Source organism: Paramormyrops kingsleyae, chromosome 12 (assembly GCF_048594095.1).
Source record: "Paramormyrops kingsleyae isolate MSU_618 chromosome 12, PKINGS_0.4, whole genome shotgun sequence".
NCBI classification, from domain to species: Eukaryota; Metazoa; Chordata; class Actinopteri; order Osteoglossiformes; family Mormyridae; genus Paramormyrops; species Paramormyrops kingsleyae.
The window spans coordinates 28,803,025-28,818,754 of record NC_132808.1 but is presented as its reverse complement, the minus strand read 5'-3'; the positions used below and the strand labels follow the sequence as shown (position 1 = coordinate 28,818,754).

General features: G+C 47.2%; 1 protein-coding gene across 6 annotated transcripts in view; it reads left to right on the top strand.

Moving 5' to 3' along the window:
• The window catches only part of LOC111833678 (LIM and calponin homology domains-containing protein 1-like), a 63,460-nt gene that overhangs the window by 45,651 nt on the left and 2,079 nt on the right, over positions 1-15,730 (top strand). Inside the window, exons 9-26 of one of the 6 annotated variants that reach the window (XM_072697882.1) lie at positions 247-606; positions 2,954-2,989; positions 4,348-4,474; positions 5,765-5,922; positions 6,812-7,178; positions 8,908-9,192; positions 9,303-9,390; positions 9,561-9,703; positions 10,172-10,295; positions 10,405-10,439; positions 11,877-11,969; positions 12,593-12,739; positions 12,999-13,093; positions 13,293-13,408; positions 13,566-13,674; positions 14,441-14,518; positions 14,781-14,889; positions 15,393-15,495. In XM_072697882.1, the coding sequence (XP_072553983.1) occupies positions 247-606; positions 2,954-2,989; positions 4,348-4,474; positions 5,765-5,922; positions 6,812-7,178; positions 8,908-9,192; positions 9,303-9,390; positions 9,561-9,703; positions 10,172-10,295; positions 10,405-10,439; positions 11,877-11,969; positions 12,593-12,739; positions 12,999-13,093; positions 13,293-13,408; positions 13,566-13,674; positions 14,441-14,518; positions 14,781-14,889; positions 15,393-15,495 (2,573 nt within the window). Of the gene's footprint in view, positions 1-246; positions 607-2,953; positions 2,990-4,347; positions 4,475-5,764; positions 5,923-6,811; positions 7,179-8,907; positions 9,193-9,302; positions 9,391-9,560; positions 9,704-10,171; positions 10,296-10,404; positions 10,440-11,876; positions 11,970-12,592; positions 12,740-12,995; positions 13,094-13,289; positions 13,409-13,565; positions 13,675-14,440; positions 14,519-14,780; positions 14,890-15,392; positions 15,496-15,730 lie in introns of all 6 variants that reach the window. The other 5 variants (XM_023792209.2, XM_023792199.2, XM_023792193.2 and 2 more) reach the window with 5 other exon arrangements.

Here is a 15,730-nt window from a genome sequence, read left to right as displayed (position 1 = left end):
GGCCAGTCGTACTTTTCTGATCACTGAGATCCATCACGGCGTTATGCTCATATTTGTTCTGATTTTTTTTTGTTGTTTTCAAACCGGTGTTTCTCTCAGAACGTGAGTGGGGGGGTCTCCCTGTGTGTCTACTCTCACTTTCTCTTTGGTTTTCCTCTGAAGGGCGAATCCTCCGCTGCCTTTTTTTGTGTGTGTTCTGGGTCGGAAGCTGGTCCCGCTAACAACAGCCGGCTGTTCTCTCAGCAGTAGTGTGGGCCTTTCGCGGTCCGCCGAGCCGTCTGTGCTCCAGGTGACGGACACCACTGCCATGGCCACCATCGTCGTGACGAGCCCCCTCACCCCGTCCCCGAGGACCAGCCCAGCTTTGCTGAGGAAGTCCCCCGGAATGGCCAGCGGCGACGGGTCTGATTCCGCCTCCCTTTCGGCGGATCTGGAGAGGGACGACACGTCGACCAGACGCTCCGCCACCTCGCCGAAACGCACCTGCAGCCCCACCCACTTCCTGCCGGTTCCGTCCGTCAGGCACAGCAGAGCCGAAACGACCGACGTCGGGGGCAGCAAAACATGGCAGAGAACGTCTTCAGGAGCGGATGATCTGTCCGCAGTGTGAGACTCCAGCCAGCCTCCCCTAACCCTAACCCTACATCTGCCATTCATTGTTCATTTGGGTGTTGGTTAACAAACTTTTTTGGCTACCCCCACCCCTTTAGAAGTGGGGAAAACTCTCATGCTCCCCCCATCCCGCATTAACAGTATTTGAATATTATTATTAGGAAAATTTCAAAATCAGTTTAATTTTATTTTGTCCTAATAACATGAAGAAGTTAGTGTGTGTTAGTATAAGCGTTTTTCTTTTCACCCATCAAAAATCTGTTCATATCTTAATTTATGTTGTCTTGTTTGAATTCTGACAGTTGTGCTAACATGAAAGCGCCATGTTTGTTTTGTTTTTTGTCGTATGTTTTTGTTTTTATTGTACGTTTGTTTCACTTTGTCGTTTATTTGTTTTGGCTTCTACATGAAGCAGATCAATTGAACTTTATTTCCATTCCACATTCAACCCGGATCATGCATGCCCTCCCAGTAATTTTCCGACACCCCCCTGAATGTGGGGGCACACGGTTCTTGAGAATTACTGCATTGAAAACCACAGACCAGGTGCAGAAGGTGTGGTAAACTCCACTGAGTTTTCACCACATTTTCACCACCCCCCCGGCAGGCTGTTAATAGGTGTTAATATTTCACTGTCCCATTTCCCCACTAAGCAGCTGAAGTGCTTTATGGGAAAATAGCTCCTCCATTTAAACCTAGCTGGCGCTTCATGATGATCCATGCCTGCCGTCACTCCAGCCACATGTTGCTTTCATTCTGTTATTGGTGCTTCATCTGCACATGGGCCTAGTCGTTTTTATTTTGTATTTTTATTTATGTCTCAATTGCTTTCGTTTGCACCGTTGCCTGTTTTTAGCAGTGGTACTGCATGGATGTGCGTGGATGATGTCATCACACCCGACCTGGCCCATTGCATCTCAAAAAGGGAAAGTGGGGGGGGGGGGAAGGTATGTCAGCGGCATGCTTGTTTGGGGGCTGAAGTGGGAGGAGATTTGAAGCCTCCTTTGCCTGAACAACCCCTAAACGTGCGTGTGTGAAGGAATGGGTCTCCGCATGGTATCTGTAAAACAAAACTGACTTTTTATTTTTCATTTTGATTTGTTTTGGTTTCGTTCGAGTATGTCTGTATACATGTCTGTATATACACCTGTATATACAAGAGTCCAGTTTATTAGCAACACCTGCTAGTTAACGCAAACAGGTCACTCCTCCAAACAGTGAATCATATGGCTAAACCTCAGTGTTGTATACAGCACGCAGACAGGGTGAAACGCTTCAGCCAAGCATTCGAGTGGCCAGGACACCTGATCGGAGTGATTTTGAGCATGGTGTGGATGTTGGGGCCAAGCGTGGTGAATCCATCATCTCAAACGGCCATCTTCCTGGGTTCTTCCACACAGTAGAGTGTCAAGAGTCGGAGGATAGTGGCCAGACTTGCTAAAGCTGACAGGAAGTGCAAAAAGAGCAGCTCAGTGCAACAGTGGTGTGCAGAGAGATGTTTTGGACCAAAATCCCTGTTTCCGACACTTTTCCGAACCAGGCCTCAAAGGAATTCAGCTTGTTGTGAAAACAAAAGCGAATCGTACCTGGTGCTGGGTTGGTGTGTCTAATAAAGTGGCCGCTCAATGTATGTGTGTGTGTGTGTGTGTGTGTGTGTGTGTATATATATATATATATATATATATATATATATATATATATATATATATATATATATGTATATATATGTGTGTGTGTGTGTATATATATGTGTGTGTGTATTTACACAGATGTGGATATATATATATGTAGATTATCATGTTTGTGTTTCCATTTATCTTTGTCTGCATGGCCCTGCTGTGTCACAATAACCCTGCACTTTATCATTCATAGGAACATCCCTTTATGTTTTCTGTTGCTGTCTGTGCAAGTAGCTCTTCTCTGATGTCAGTCTCTGCTGTCACGTGGGGTCTGTGTGCCGGTAGTGCAGTTTAATGTCGATCCCTTTCCCTCTGCAGCACGTGTGACGGCTACACCCTGCCTGTAGTCTGCGTGTAATAGGCTGACAGTAACTATGGTTCTCTGACTTGGCTCCTGTTAAGACCACAAAGCGCAGAATCGGTTACGGCCGGCTTGGCGAGGCTTTCGCAGCTCCACTCCACATCGCCTTGCTTCCCCTGGGATTTCTCTGCGAAAGTGACATAAAATGAGAGATGGCAATGTCGGCTTCTCTAGAAGGTTCTTGTATTGCTTTTCGCGTAAAAAACCAAGGCTGTGGGTAATTTTTTTTTTTTTAACGTACGTTTGTTTTTCTGCTCGTTCATAGCTTTTATTTGTTTTGTTTTTATTTCTGTTTTCATAGATACAGCCAAAGAAGTAGTGTGTCAGATGACCCAGAGTAAGTTCCCCTTCCGTTTGTCCTGTTCGCTCCTGTCCTGTGGGGGAAGCTGTGCTTTCTGAGCTAAGCTGCATGAATTTGTCTATGCCATACATCTCTCACACACTCACATGCGTGTTGGCCATCTGACCCCGCCCCCAGCACATGATTGGCGGAGCTGGCCGTCGGCACACAGAACACGGCGTCACGCTCACGGCCTCATCCTGGGATTCGCCCGTTCCCCGTACTCCCAGCTTCTCTGACACTCACATCTCGACGGACACCTTCCGCTTCGACACTTTCAGGTTCTTCCAGGGCAGCTGGTTCTGCTTGAATCTGTCACCAATTCGCTGTCTCGGGTTGTTGTCTTAACGTTGATCCAGCACAATCTTGATCCTGAGATGGCCTTTCAGCACACCCTCCTCCACCCTGAATCCCCCCGCAGCGCTACATCATGCTTGCTCTTTATCCTGCTGCGCCTTCCCAAGGAATTCTGGGTAAATGTGGCCCCGTTGCATGTGATCCTTGGCTGCTTGGCTCCAGGACTGTCATTGGTCAGTGGCTTTTTTGTTGTTCTGCCCGACCTCTGTTACGCTTGGCTTTATGGATTCTGGAACATTCTTCTGATTTTATCCCTGAATGTTATTGACATTGCTGTCCCATTGTGATATCCTCCGGAATAGCGAGAGGCACTGTAGCTAAAGCCCTTATTCAGCTGAAATTAGCTACCTGGAGTGTAGATAAGGAGCATTTCTGTTGGACAATCATGACTTCTAGCTTAAATTAACCCAGCTAACTGAGAAATCCTGCTAGGGGGAACACCCCCCAGTAAGGCACTGATCCCTTCTGAAATCCAAAATAAACTAACCTTGGAATATATATATTGCCATAGCAAAGGGCCTCTAGTATGGAACTCCATTCAGGGGGTTGTGCTGGTTATCTAACTGGAAAACAGGCAGTTACATGGTGTATAGCTTTAGTAGGGTAGAGATCTGTGGCCAGAAGGCCATGGGTTCAAATCCCATGGCCATTCAAGTTAAAAGTGGGCCGTTGAACAAGGCTCTTAAACCAGATTACTACAGGGATGCTGGCCGGCCCTGCTCTCTGATCCATGCTCGTATGTCACTTTGGGCAAATGTGTGCTAAATAAGTGTAATAATGTCAGATGGTTTGCCGAAACAGGCAGGTGACCCATGGTGACAATGGAACCTTGAATCTGAGGTGGATTTATTTTGCTCTCACTGTTTGACGTTGATACCCGTTAGATTCGGATCCACTAACCCCCCCCCCCGTCATAGTGCTCCATCGTGTATGGGACGAGGCCTCATTCCCACCCGGCTGGTTTAATGGCGACTGTATTGCCTCTCTCCTGTGTCCAGGAGCATGAGCCTGATCGACATGCGCTGTGACGAGGACGTCTTCCTGCAGCCACACAGCCCGGCTCGCCACGAGTACCTACACAACCAATATAACCAGCTCCGCGAGGAGGACACCCACTGGCAGACTGTGAGTACTGCAGCTGGCCTTCACCCTCATACATGCAGGCTTATGTTTGTGTCCTTAGAGTGGCTTCGCTTTTTAGCATCTCAAGAAAACCTCATGTTTCCAAAAGCTTTAGATGTATGGATGAGATAATGGAATTCAGACTTAACCTATGTTGTAAATATTTCTCGTCCTTCCATGATTGGGATGTTCTGGATAATGCGGCTCCTTAGATGTACTGTTTTGTGGGTGCTTGGCGTTTTGTGTAAGACCTGTGATGGAGAGAGTGAAGCGTCGGATGCTGATGCTGATGTTGCCCTACACGGGACAAGCGGCCTCCCCCGTAAAATTGCCAGAAGTATTTAGTCAATTTATGGATGTAAATTAATTTTATTTGCAATTCAAAGTGTCATCTATCTTACTGATTGAACCACAGAGCTGATCATTTCACGGGAGGTGCTTCTGACAGCCCTCTAAAACCAGGATGAATGCAGCCTATAGACACTCATTGATGCCGTGCTTCATGGGAAGTTTATGGAAAATTCTTGTACATTTTTTCTGAAAGGAGAATAGACAGAAGCCTGTTGGTTAATATGCTTCGATTACGTGTTTTCGGGACCCGTCTGGACCCCTTGCTTCACTGGGAGCCCAAGGAAGCTTTGCACATAGTGATTGTGTAGGCAGCTTTGACTGGGCAGTTAGACCTGCATTCAGATATTTTAGACATGCCAGGCCTCTCTGTATGGAAAAACTACTAAGAACATTAATGATCACGGCTGGTAAGTTTTACATGCTGTTGGTGGTGTTCTTTCATAGTTTTCATTCACTCTGTCACATTCATGGGCACCTAAGCGTCTCGTTCCAACCCAGAGTGTCAGTTTGTTTTGTTCGTCATTTTTCGCCTTTGGCATTCATAAATAAAGTTATCATTGAGTTTCTGTGTAATTTTTTTTTTCATTTTCTGTGAACGTTCTGTGTTTTTTAGTGGACTTGTTTGGTTGTTAGCTTGCTAACTAAGCTGTGTCTGTTCAAAATGGTCAAATCGTTTGAGAAGGAACCGTGCTGGTGTGACCGAATAATAGGTTATTTCTTACAAACAGAAAGAAGAGTAGAATTTTCGTTGAAGTAACTGACTGGTTAAAATAAGAAAAATAGACTATTTTTGGTGATACTGCCAGCTGTTGATACTGTGCTTCCCTCATTTTAAATGTCACCATCTTCGTCTGTGTTGTATCGATGGTGATGATGATGCAGTATCCTCATGATGCTGATGTTGCATCCATGGTGATGTGGTCCTGTGGTCTGGAAAATCAGGATCTGGCCCGCTGGAAAAGCCGCAGGAGGAGCATCTCCCAGGACCTAATCAAGAAGGAGGAGGAGAGGAAGACAATGGAGAAGTTGATGAGCGACGACAACGATTTGGCTCAGCGAAGGAAGAGCTTCAAGACCTACAAGGAGATAGTTGAAGAGAAGTATGTTGATGATGATGACTGCTGTGATTTTCATGGCTGCTTGTATGAGTTCCGGTTTTCATTTGTTCTATGTTCTATGCCATCTTCTGGTATTCTGTTCTGCTCCTCTGGTATAGATATAACCTACTTCAGTCCCTTGTGGTCTGTTATCTGTCTACATTTGTGATCTCCTGTCAAAATCCCACCATGGTCTCTCTCTCTGTTTGTAGTCTCCTACGAAACCCCACTGTGGTCTCTCTCTGTATGTGGTCTCCTGTCAATCCCCACTGTGGTCTCTCTCTCTATGTGGTCTCCTGTCAATCCCCACTGTGGTCTCTCTCGCTCTCTCTCTCTCTGATCTCTGTTTGTGGTCTCCTGTCAATCCCCACCATGGTCTCTCTCTCTGTTTGTAGTCTCCTACCAAACCCCACTGTGGTCTCTCTCGCTCTCTCTCTCTCTCTGATCTCTGTTTGTGGTCTCCTGTCAAACCCCACCATGGTCTCTCTCTGTTTGTGGTCTCCTGTCAATCCCCACCATGGTCTCTCTCTGTATGTGGTCTCCTACCAAACCCCACTGTGGTCTCTCTCGCTCTCTCTCTCTCTCTCTCTCTCTCTCTCTCTCTCTCTCTGATCTCTGTTTGTGGTCTCCTATCAATCCCCACCATGGTCTCTCTCTCTGTTTGTAGTCTCCTACCAAACCCCACTGTGGTCTCTCTCGCTCTCTCTCTCTCTCTCTGATCTCTGTTTGTGGTCTCCTGTCAAACCCCACCATGGTCTCTCTCTGTTTGTGGTCTCCTGTCAATCCCCACCATGGTCTTTCTCTGTATGTGGTCTCCTACCAAACCCCACTGTGGTCCCTGTGTCCGATCATGCTCTCCTCTCTAAACTGCGACCATGGTGTCTGCCCCTAGGGAGCGCCGTGAGCGGGAGCTCCACGAGACCTACCGGAACGCCCGGACGCCGGAGGAGGCGGAGGCCGTGTTGCAGCGCTACGCCCAGCGCTTCAGCATCAGCGAGGCGGTGCTGACACAGCTGCGGCTCCCCCGGCCGCTGGAGAGGAGCATGTCGGCCGAGCCGGCCAGCTCCGCCCGCGAGCCTGGGCCCATGCGCTACCTCAGGCAGCAGTCACTCCCGGCGCCCAGGTTCACCTCCACCGTGGAGGCCATTGTGGCCAGGGTTCCTCCCGTCCATGCCCAGGAGAACTCCCCCACCCAAACCCCTCCCCAGAGGGCAGTGTCTTCACAAGCTTCCAGACCTGCAGCACTGCGCTCCATCCAGGTATTACTTCCTACACCTATTTCCTTTAAAGAGTAATCAGTCTTGAACCCAGGTGGCAAATGTCCTTTATTTTTAGTTATCTACTCTGGCTTCATTAGTGTATGTTTCCAACAGTGTGAACAGCTGTTTATGAAGACAAACAGACAGTTAGCTAATACATTTTAAAGCTGGTACCCAATCTGTGCCAGTGGCAAATTAACAGCCACCTCCACAATTATGATCCATATGAAACAGGCATTTGGTACGAAAAACAACACAGAACTCAAAACGCAGCAAATAAGTCAACTTATTTCTTCAAAGCAAGAGTTTTATTCCGACTGCTCAGGGTTTGGGATGTCTTATGAGGGTACAGGGGATGATTCTGTCTTTGCACAATTTGCCTTTGGGAGACACAGGAATGTCTGATTAAGGCTGAAATTGAATGGAGGTCCCTGTTCTGTTGGGATCCAAAATGCTGCCAAGCGGGCCCTCTTGAGAAGAAGTGGACCCCTCTGAGCACAAAGGCCCTCACAAGGCCGTCCGCCCGGCTGCCTGAATCTTTCATTCATGGCTTTTCGGTCCTGATGACCTATTTATAGCCACCTTCACATTCATCACAGTAACTCTTTGCTTTGCTACATATTTCTTCAGTCGTTGAGGGAGTCTAATTGCACAGAGCTGAATGTATGGACTGTTACTGCGTCTTTCTCTTCCCCAAATGAATGAAAAACTGTATCTCTGAATGAGCAAGGGAACATTCTGGTTTTGTCCTTCAGAAAATGCAGAATGAGAGAAGCAGTCGTTAACATCTGCGGCTCCTTGGTCTTGGCGCCTCAACATCACAGAGGCTCAGCAGCTCAATTAATCTGTGAGACTTACCAATGTGTGTGGCTGATCATGTGACCGACACTAAATTGAAACCATAAAGTATTTATTAGATTAGATCAAGCATAATAAAGCATTCAAAGCAAGTTGAAATGAGGTTCCTCAAGCTTTGTGCATAGAGTGTGGATTCAGAGATGTTCTTAGTTCTGGGATGTGTATCTTGAACTTCAGCTGAACTTCGTCATTCAAACTATACAGCAAGGAGAGCACAGCTGAAGGAAATCACGCATCTCCAGGCTCAGGGTACGAACATGGACATGACAGTGCACGTTATACAACAGCAGATGAACATAATGGAGAGAGAAGTTTGGGCAGACTAAAATGAAGAAGAATATTCCACATTGTAAAAAGTATCGCACTTTGTTGTTCGTTGAATTGCACAGTGTGACCGAAAAACCTTTGGTGAATGGTGTTCAGTGACAAGAAACATTAAAGTAATGCACAAAAATAGCAGGATTCAACTTCCCATAACTTTTGTTCAAATGATCTGCCTGTGTGTTCAAGAATTGAACAGTCCAAAAGTCCTAACAGGTTTTCCTGTTGGGTGTGGTTAGGTGGTACTATTGTCCTGTATTTTTCCATACTGAGGTTATGCTTATCTCCAAGTTTTCATTTGATCCATGACATATTTCTTGAATTTTTCCATAGTTTTACCTGTGTTGTTCGAGGACAATACAACCCCAAAAGGGTTGTGATTTTATTTATTTATTTACTTAATTTACTTGTAGTAGTAGAGTATATTCCTTCATTTTTTGGCTATATTTGATTCGAAATGGCAAGGTTCAATAGCAATGTAATACAAGTCAGAATTTCCACATATGAATACCCATAATCCTTTGCATCTGTCCTGAATGGTTACCCCTAGGTGGACCAGACGGCTCAGCTGGATCAGCTGGATGGAGATCCAGGGCAGGAATTCAGCAGCTGTGTGGACGGTGGGGGGCAAAGGGAAGCGAGCCCACCAGCGGTCTTCGAAAGCACAGCCCAAGTCCCATTCTCTCCCAAAAGGGAGCCGCAGTTGGTGACAACAGTGCTGGAGCTCAGACAGCAGAACAACGGTCCGCAGATCGCCCCCTCCAGGCCGGAGGACCACAGTGCAGAGGCCCCATCACAGGATACCAGGCTCACCCGGCCCACCTCTCTGCCCGCGGTAAACCAGCCCCTTCCTAAACAGTCATTCCTCATGCTCGTATTTTCATGTGACTGTGATTGGCTTATTCTTTATTTATTCACTGCACCCTGTGCTTCCTGTCTCATTAGAAACTGCAAAGTGCGGACAGTGACCAGACTGCTGAGGGCACCTCAGAGCCTCTTCAGGCCAATGCTGAAGGAAACTCGCAGCACACAGGTCTGGAGTAACATATCGTTAACTGTTTCTAAGCATTTTGTTTGGAATCACTGCCATCCAGTGGTCAGTCTCTGTACTGTTTTTCAAAGTATGACTCCACACATCTCCCCGAAGTCCGCCTAATTTTCTGGCCGGCTCTAATAGTGGGAATCTCCTGTGTTGCATTTTAGAAGACCAGCCTGCTGAAGAGGCCTGCAGCTCTGTTGTGAAGGCCTGGTCACCAGAGAAGAAGTGTATCGCCACTGCCACCCTGCATATGGAGTGTTCCCCGGCGCGTCAAGCTCACAGCACAGACGCAGGGGGCACTGTGGAGGTCTGTCAACCTGTCAGCAGATGGCGCTGTGGTGACCAATTGGGTGACTGTGAGAGGGTTTATCACCAGCCCAGGACTGCATACAGACATGGCCCTTGAAATTCTAATGAATGCCCCCCAAACCAAAAGTTTGGGACCATTATCCACACCTACTCTCCCCCCCCCCCCCACCAGTGTCTGTCACCCTGAAAGTCTGCCCCTTCCTTCCCCTATTTACCCCACTAGATGGTGCTCCTGGTTTGCTTTGGGCCCTTTTTTTAACAGAGTGCGCCATCTAGTGGGGTAAAAAAAATACAGCCAACGGTTCATGAAGTGTCCGTTACTATCAGTGACCCAGCTGCCGGGTGAAATACGATAATTGCCGCATAGTCATACCTCGAGGGGTCATGCCTTCACTATGTTCCGTTAACTCGCCTGTGCAGCTGCTCTGCCTGTCTGGCATCACCGGCGACCTCTTTTCTCCCCCAGTCTCAGACGGAAAACGCGGAACTGATACCGGCCCAAGGAACTAAAGGCGACCAGCTGTTCCCTCACATTCAGAGCTACATCCCGCCGGTCAAAACTGACTGGGCCTTTGGAAAACCCGCTCCAGGTACAGTCACACTTCATCAAATACTGATGGAGTCTATTTACAGAAAAATGCGATAAAACAACACAGCACCTTGGGATGATGCATAGTTTTAACTTTCCCTCCTTCACAGAGGCCGTGGAGAGAGTCCAGAGTCATGTGGGCCATGTGAGTTTCCTGGGTGGGGATCCACTATATCACTGTGATTCTCCCTGTTTCTAGAGACGCAGGCCAGGCTGTTAATTTTCCCAGCATTTAGAGCGTCATGGATCGTGTGAAAAATTACTTTATTCACCTTATTCATTCCAAGTCACAGTCTAGCTGAAACTCTTTACTTTTAATCAACATCATAATCAGTAACACAGTAAGCATTTAGTAATAATAAGTCTATGTATTATTAGAAGGGTGGAATGACTGCAGTTTAACGCTGAGGAAAGTTCATCAGAACGGGTTCTCTTAGACACTGTCTTTCCAGAGATTTCATTGAGACTTGCAATTAAACCACAAAATCAATAATCAGCAGATCAAACCTAAATTTAAAAACAACTGCTGCTTCTATAAAAAAAATACTGCAAATGGCACTGAGAATTAGTCACTTTCTAGGCGCCCCGTGAAAAAAACACACAACCCCCTTCCCATCATCCTCTCTGCTCTTTCGACCTTTCACCTGCACGGTCACCATGTAGGGGGAGTAATGCCAGTTCTCCCTAACGGTTGCCCTCCCCCCCCCCCTTTGGCCGTACGGGTGGGTGGGCTCTGTCAGCTCCCCCCATTGAATCTGACCGGGAGGGTCGACCGCTGGGTTTGGGACCCAGAAGAGGAGCGGAAACGTCAGGAACGTTGGCAGCGAGAGCAGGAGCGCCTGCTTCAGGTACACGAGCCCTCACGTGGGGCCGGCAGCCACGTCACCCCCTAGAGGCACTTCAGGGCTCACCCGCCAGCCGCATGCCTCGGCTGGTGAGCTACACAAGGGCTCTGGTCATTCCTCGCCCCGCTTAACGATGCTGCTCATCTGACTACCCAGCATTCCCATCTCCTCAGTTTTTATCACACCCTTGTGGTCCAGCCATCCCCTTGAACTTTGACCCAGAGCAGGAGCTAGTGTCACTTGTCATGCCTGTCCCTGTCCGCATGTCGTGGTCTCACTGAGCCCTGTAAGCTATGACCACCGCCACAACTTCAAAGGCTGCAAGTGTTTGATTGGTCAGCCACAACATTACTGTGACTAATCAGAGCTGGGCTGGAAGGAATCCTGGAAACATGGAAAATGTCTTGTATACTGATTACAATAATCTATTTAAAATAAGTGCAAAAAAGTAATTCAAATAATATTCATTCGGGTAGATAAAAAGGATAAATATGAAACGTGACATTACCGGTTGTCTTTTTATGTGTCGTTATAGTGATCAGACTTACAGGTTTCAGTGGTATTTGGATGAGGGGTGATAAATAGGAAAAACCACATCACTACCATTGGCTAAGCTGTGTCAGACCCTGCAGGGTCATTCTGGGCATTCATTGGCTTATGCTCCACATCGCCACTTGCCTCAACTCTCCACCCTCTGTCCTATGCCTCAGTGGTGACACACCTCCTTTGTCTAGCAGGAGAGGTACCGGTTCCAGCAGGAGAAACTGAAGCGGGACTGGGAGAGAGCACAGAGGGAGGTGGAGGAGGAGGAGAGTAGGTACCATGAAGAGGTGAGCGCCCTGGCCTACTGGGGCCAGACGATTCTCATTGATCGTGCTTTGACACGATGGTCAAAGCCTCCACTATATGCCTGTATCTTTCATCCTAAGGGATTTGCAAGAGATTTTACTTGAAATATCTGACCAGGCTTTCCTCCAGTCTGAATTGTTAAGCTCAGTTTAGGAAGAGACTAGGGTATTAGTCCATGTAGAAGAATGATTAGCCTGAATCCTTGAAGGCTAAGGTAGAACTTAAGCTTACTAGGACCTAGGTTCCCTGCAGTGATGGACAGAATGACACTTCATGAACCATTTGCTGTATTATTTCACCCCACTAGGTGGTGCTCTCTGCTCCAAAAAGGGCACAAAGCATGCTCCAAAGCAAAACCAAGAGCACCATCAAGTGGGGTCAAAAAAATGCAGCAAATGGTTCATGAAGCAGGATTTTGTCCATCACTAGTTCCCTGATCTAGAAACAGAAATAAAAGGGGTTTTCGTCTGTCTTAATAGGGACCAAATTTTATGGCAGATACATAACTGGATGGAAGGGCATGTACTCCAATACAGGTCAGCAGAATGATGTGATGATTGATGCACTAGAGACACAGAAGTGCTCTGATTCTGTTGCTCCTCAGGAGCGGAAGATCCTGGAGGAGACTGTGGTGCCACTGATGCCCCGTTCATCCGCCGTGACCTCCCCCCGTCCTGGGGAGCCAGCTCTGCCCATTGTGCGCTCACTGGCTGACTGGGAGCGGAAGCAGGAACTGCTGGAGAGACAGAGGGTGGGTGGGTCCAGGCTGGGTGGGGGTGTAATTCCTTATGCATCTATTATTACCGCTTGTGTGTATCTGGATTACATTTAACATTCAGCGATCTGCTCGATATGAGATGTGGAAATGAGGAAACCGAGGCTTAAACGAGGATCATACCTGACAATCAAACTGCAGAAATTAAGCTCCATAGAAGTGGGTCTGATGAAACGGTCCAGAAGGATCGCCACACGAGGTCACCGAGAGTAAACGCATATTTTGCACACAGAAGGGCGAAGACCATGAGAACCTTCTTACAAATGAGAGAAGCGATGTTGTGACAGAACAGAAGATGCAGATGGAGTCTTGTGCAAAACCACTGGGAAGGTCTGTGTATCCTGTATTAGTGCAAACAGTCCTTGTACTGACACACATTTCTGCAGCTTTTATATACGTATCACACATCCACATTGTATAAAACAATCAGACGGTGACTATTGTCTATCTGCTCTATTAGACCTTCATTGCTGGTCTGTAGTTGTTTGATATCATATGTTATATATGTTGTTTTTGGGCCCCCTAGCAGTTCATGGGTGTCCTGCTCCAGCCATCCAGCAGCCATCGGACAGGTTCAGCAGAACGGCCAAACGCAGCCCAGGGACCTGGGTCCACCTGGAACGACCGAGATGCTGGTTCCCAGGGGTGAGGAACCATTGCTGCCTGTGGGTGGGGTAGCTGGAGGGCGAGTGATGGCAGCCGTGGGAAGGTGTCATTATCTCTGTTCTACTATGGTTACCCAGAAGATACTGGAACCTGTATCGAGAACTTTCTGTAGCCGGTGTGTTGGCTTCTGTTCTAGGTTCATTATGTGTCAGCCAGAAGCAAGAAATGGAGGAGCCATGGAGTAACAGAACATCGCTAGAACACAGCTGGAGCTGCCAGCAATCTCTGGCCACAGGGATTAAGAGGTGTGTGTGTGTGTGTATGTGTGTGTGTGTGTGTGTGTGTGTGTGTATATATATGTGTGCGTGTGTGCATGTGCATATGTGCATTTGTCTGAGAGAGAAACACACACGTCAAGTGTGTAAGATGCGAGCTGCAGCCCTTTTCAAGGAGTTTACTATTGCAGTGCACACATTAGCCACATGGTGTCACAATTTCACCTCCATCCGTCTTTCCATTTTCTGTATCCACTTGACCTGAGCAAGGTCATGGGGATCCGGGATCTATCCCTGAGGCTACAAGCACAAAGCAGGAAATACCCCAGGATGGGGCGCCAGCCCATCGCGGAGCACACACCTTACACACACGTCTCACACACCTTACACACACGTCTCACACACCTTACACACACGTCTCACATACCTTACACACACGTCTCACACATCTACAGACAATTTTGGCAACTGCACCTTTTTTGGACTGTCGGGGGGGAAAACCCAGGGCAACTGTGGGACAACGTGCAAACTCCATACATGTAGAGGCGGGGTGGGGGATGCAGCCCTGATCCCAGAGGTGTGAGGCGACTGCACCACTGTGTTATTCCGACTGTCACCTCACATTTGAAGCTGTTTTTATCAGTGCTTTTATTGGAGAGCTCTGGCTCCTCTGGAGAATCATGGTCACCTGGACTATGTCCATGCCTCCCAGCACAGCTCTTCTATAGCTTCTGTTCACCCTGAACGCAGCCTTGTCTCTTCTCGATTGTGGACATTGAGCTTGGTTTTTTTCCAGGACCGATTCTTACCAACAGGTGGAGACTAACTACTCGTCTTCCTGGCCATCAGATGTCCAATCACCAGTCGCTAACAGGTATGACCTCACCGATTCCAGTGTGGCACTGTTGTAATTTAGCAGAAAGTTAATCAGATTTCCCATGCATGTGCTTATGAAGATCTCCACTAAAGTGATGTTGTGGCTACAGGGTGAAATTATGGTTTGCTTCTAAGAGTAAACCTCTGACGTTCAAGAACTTTAATGGTTACAGTGATGCTTAATAATGGCGGAACAATGTGTGGGAGAGCTGGACACCAGGGACGCTGATAGCGGGAACGTCTTGTACTGCCCCCTGCAGGTCGGTGAGTGGTAAGAAACTCTGCTCCAGCTGTAACCAGCCATTGGGCAGAGGAGCGGCCATGATCATCGAGACGCTCAGCCTCTGCTTCCACATCGGCTGTTTCAAGGTGAGCGCGTGCTGGTGTGACGTCAGCAGTTCAGATTATTTGTCTGCTGGTGGGCATTTCGTTTGAAATTCAGCATGAATATATAATATATTGAAGTACGCACATGTGGTTGTGGGAAGAATTAGGAAATTGTTAGTGGAAAAGTGCAACATTACAAAAGCATTTGGAGTCGTTTTCCGTTGCAGGTGATAGGCTATAACAGAATAAGCAATTTCTTTTCTTATAAGGAAAATTGCAACTTTTCATACTATTTCCTACTTTTGATGTAATTCAAACAGATAGCAGTCTTAATGTTTCTGCAGTTACACTTTATTTTAGGAGACATGTCAAAAGTAGTTAGCGGGGAAATACTTTTGGACAAATTCTTATATATCTTATTATTTAGTACCAAATACGCATTCGATTATTTGTGTAGTGTCGTTCCCGCGGTTATATCCGATGTGACGTAAGTGGTGCTGACACGGCTTTTTACTTTGCATCTTTTCTTGGTGTCTCCGCCGCAGTGCGGGATGTGTAAGGGCCAGATGGGCGACACCAGCACCGGCACCGACGTGAGGATTCGCAACGGCCTGCTGACCTGCCAGCAGTGCTACATCGGGTCCCGTGGTGAGTGGCGCTACCCCGAATCGGGAACGCGCATGTATGGAGAATTCATCATTAATATTTAACGCGCAAGCAGGCGCGTAAATATGAACATACAAATACGTCACAGTGGGGTAAATTTAAATATGAGCTTTAGTGATTTTTATGGGTCTAAAACATGACCAAAAAGTAGTTGCAATAATAATCATAATAATAATAATAATAATAATAATAATAATAATAATAATAATAATAATGA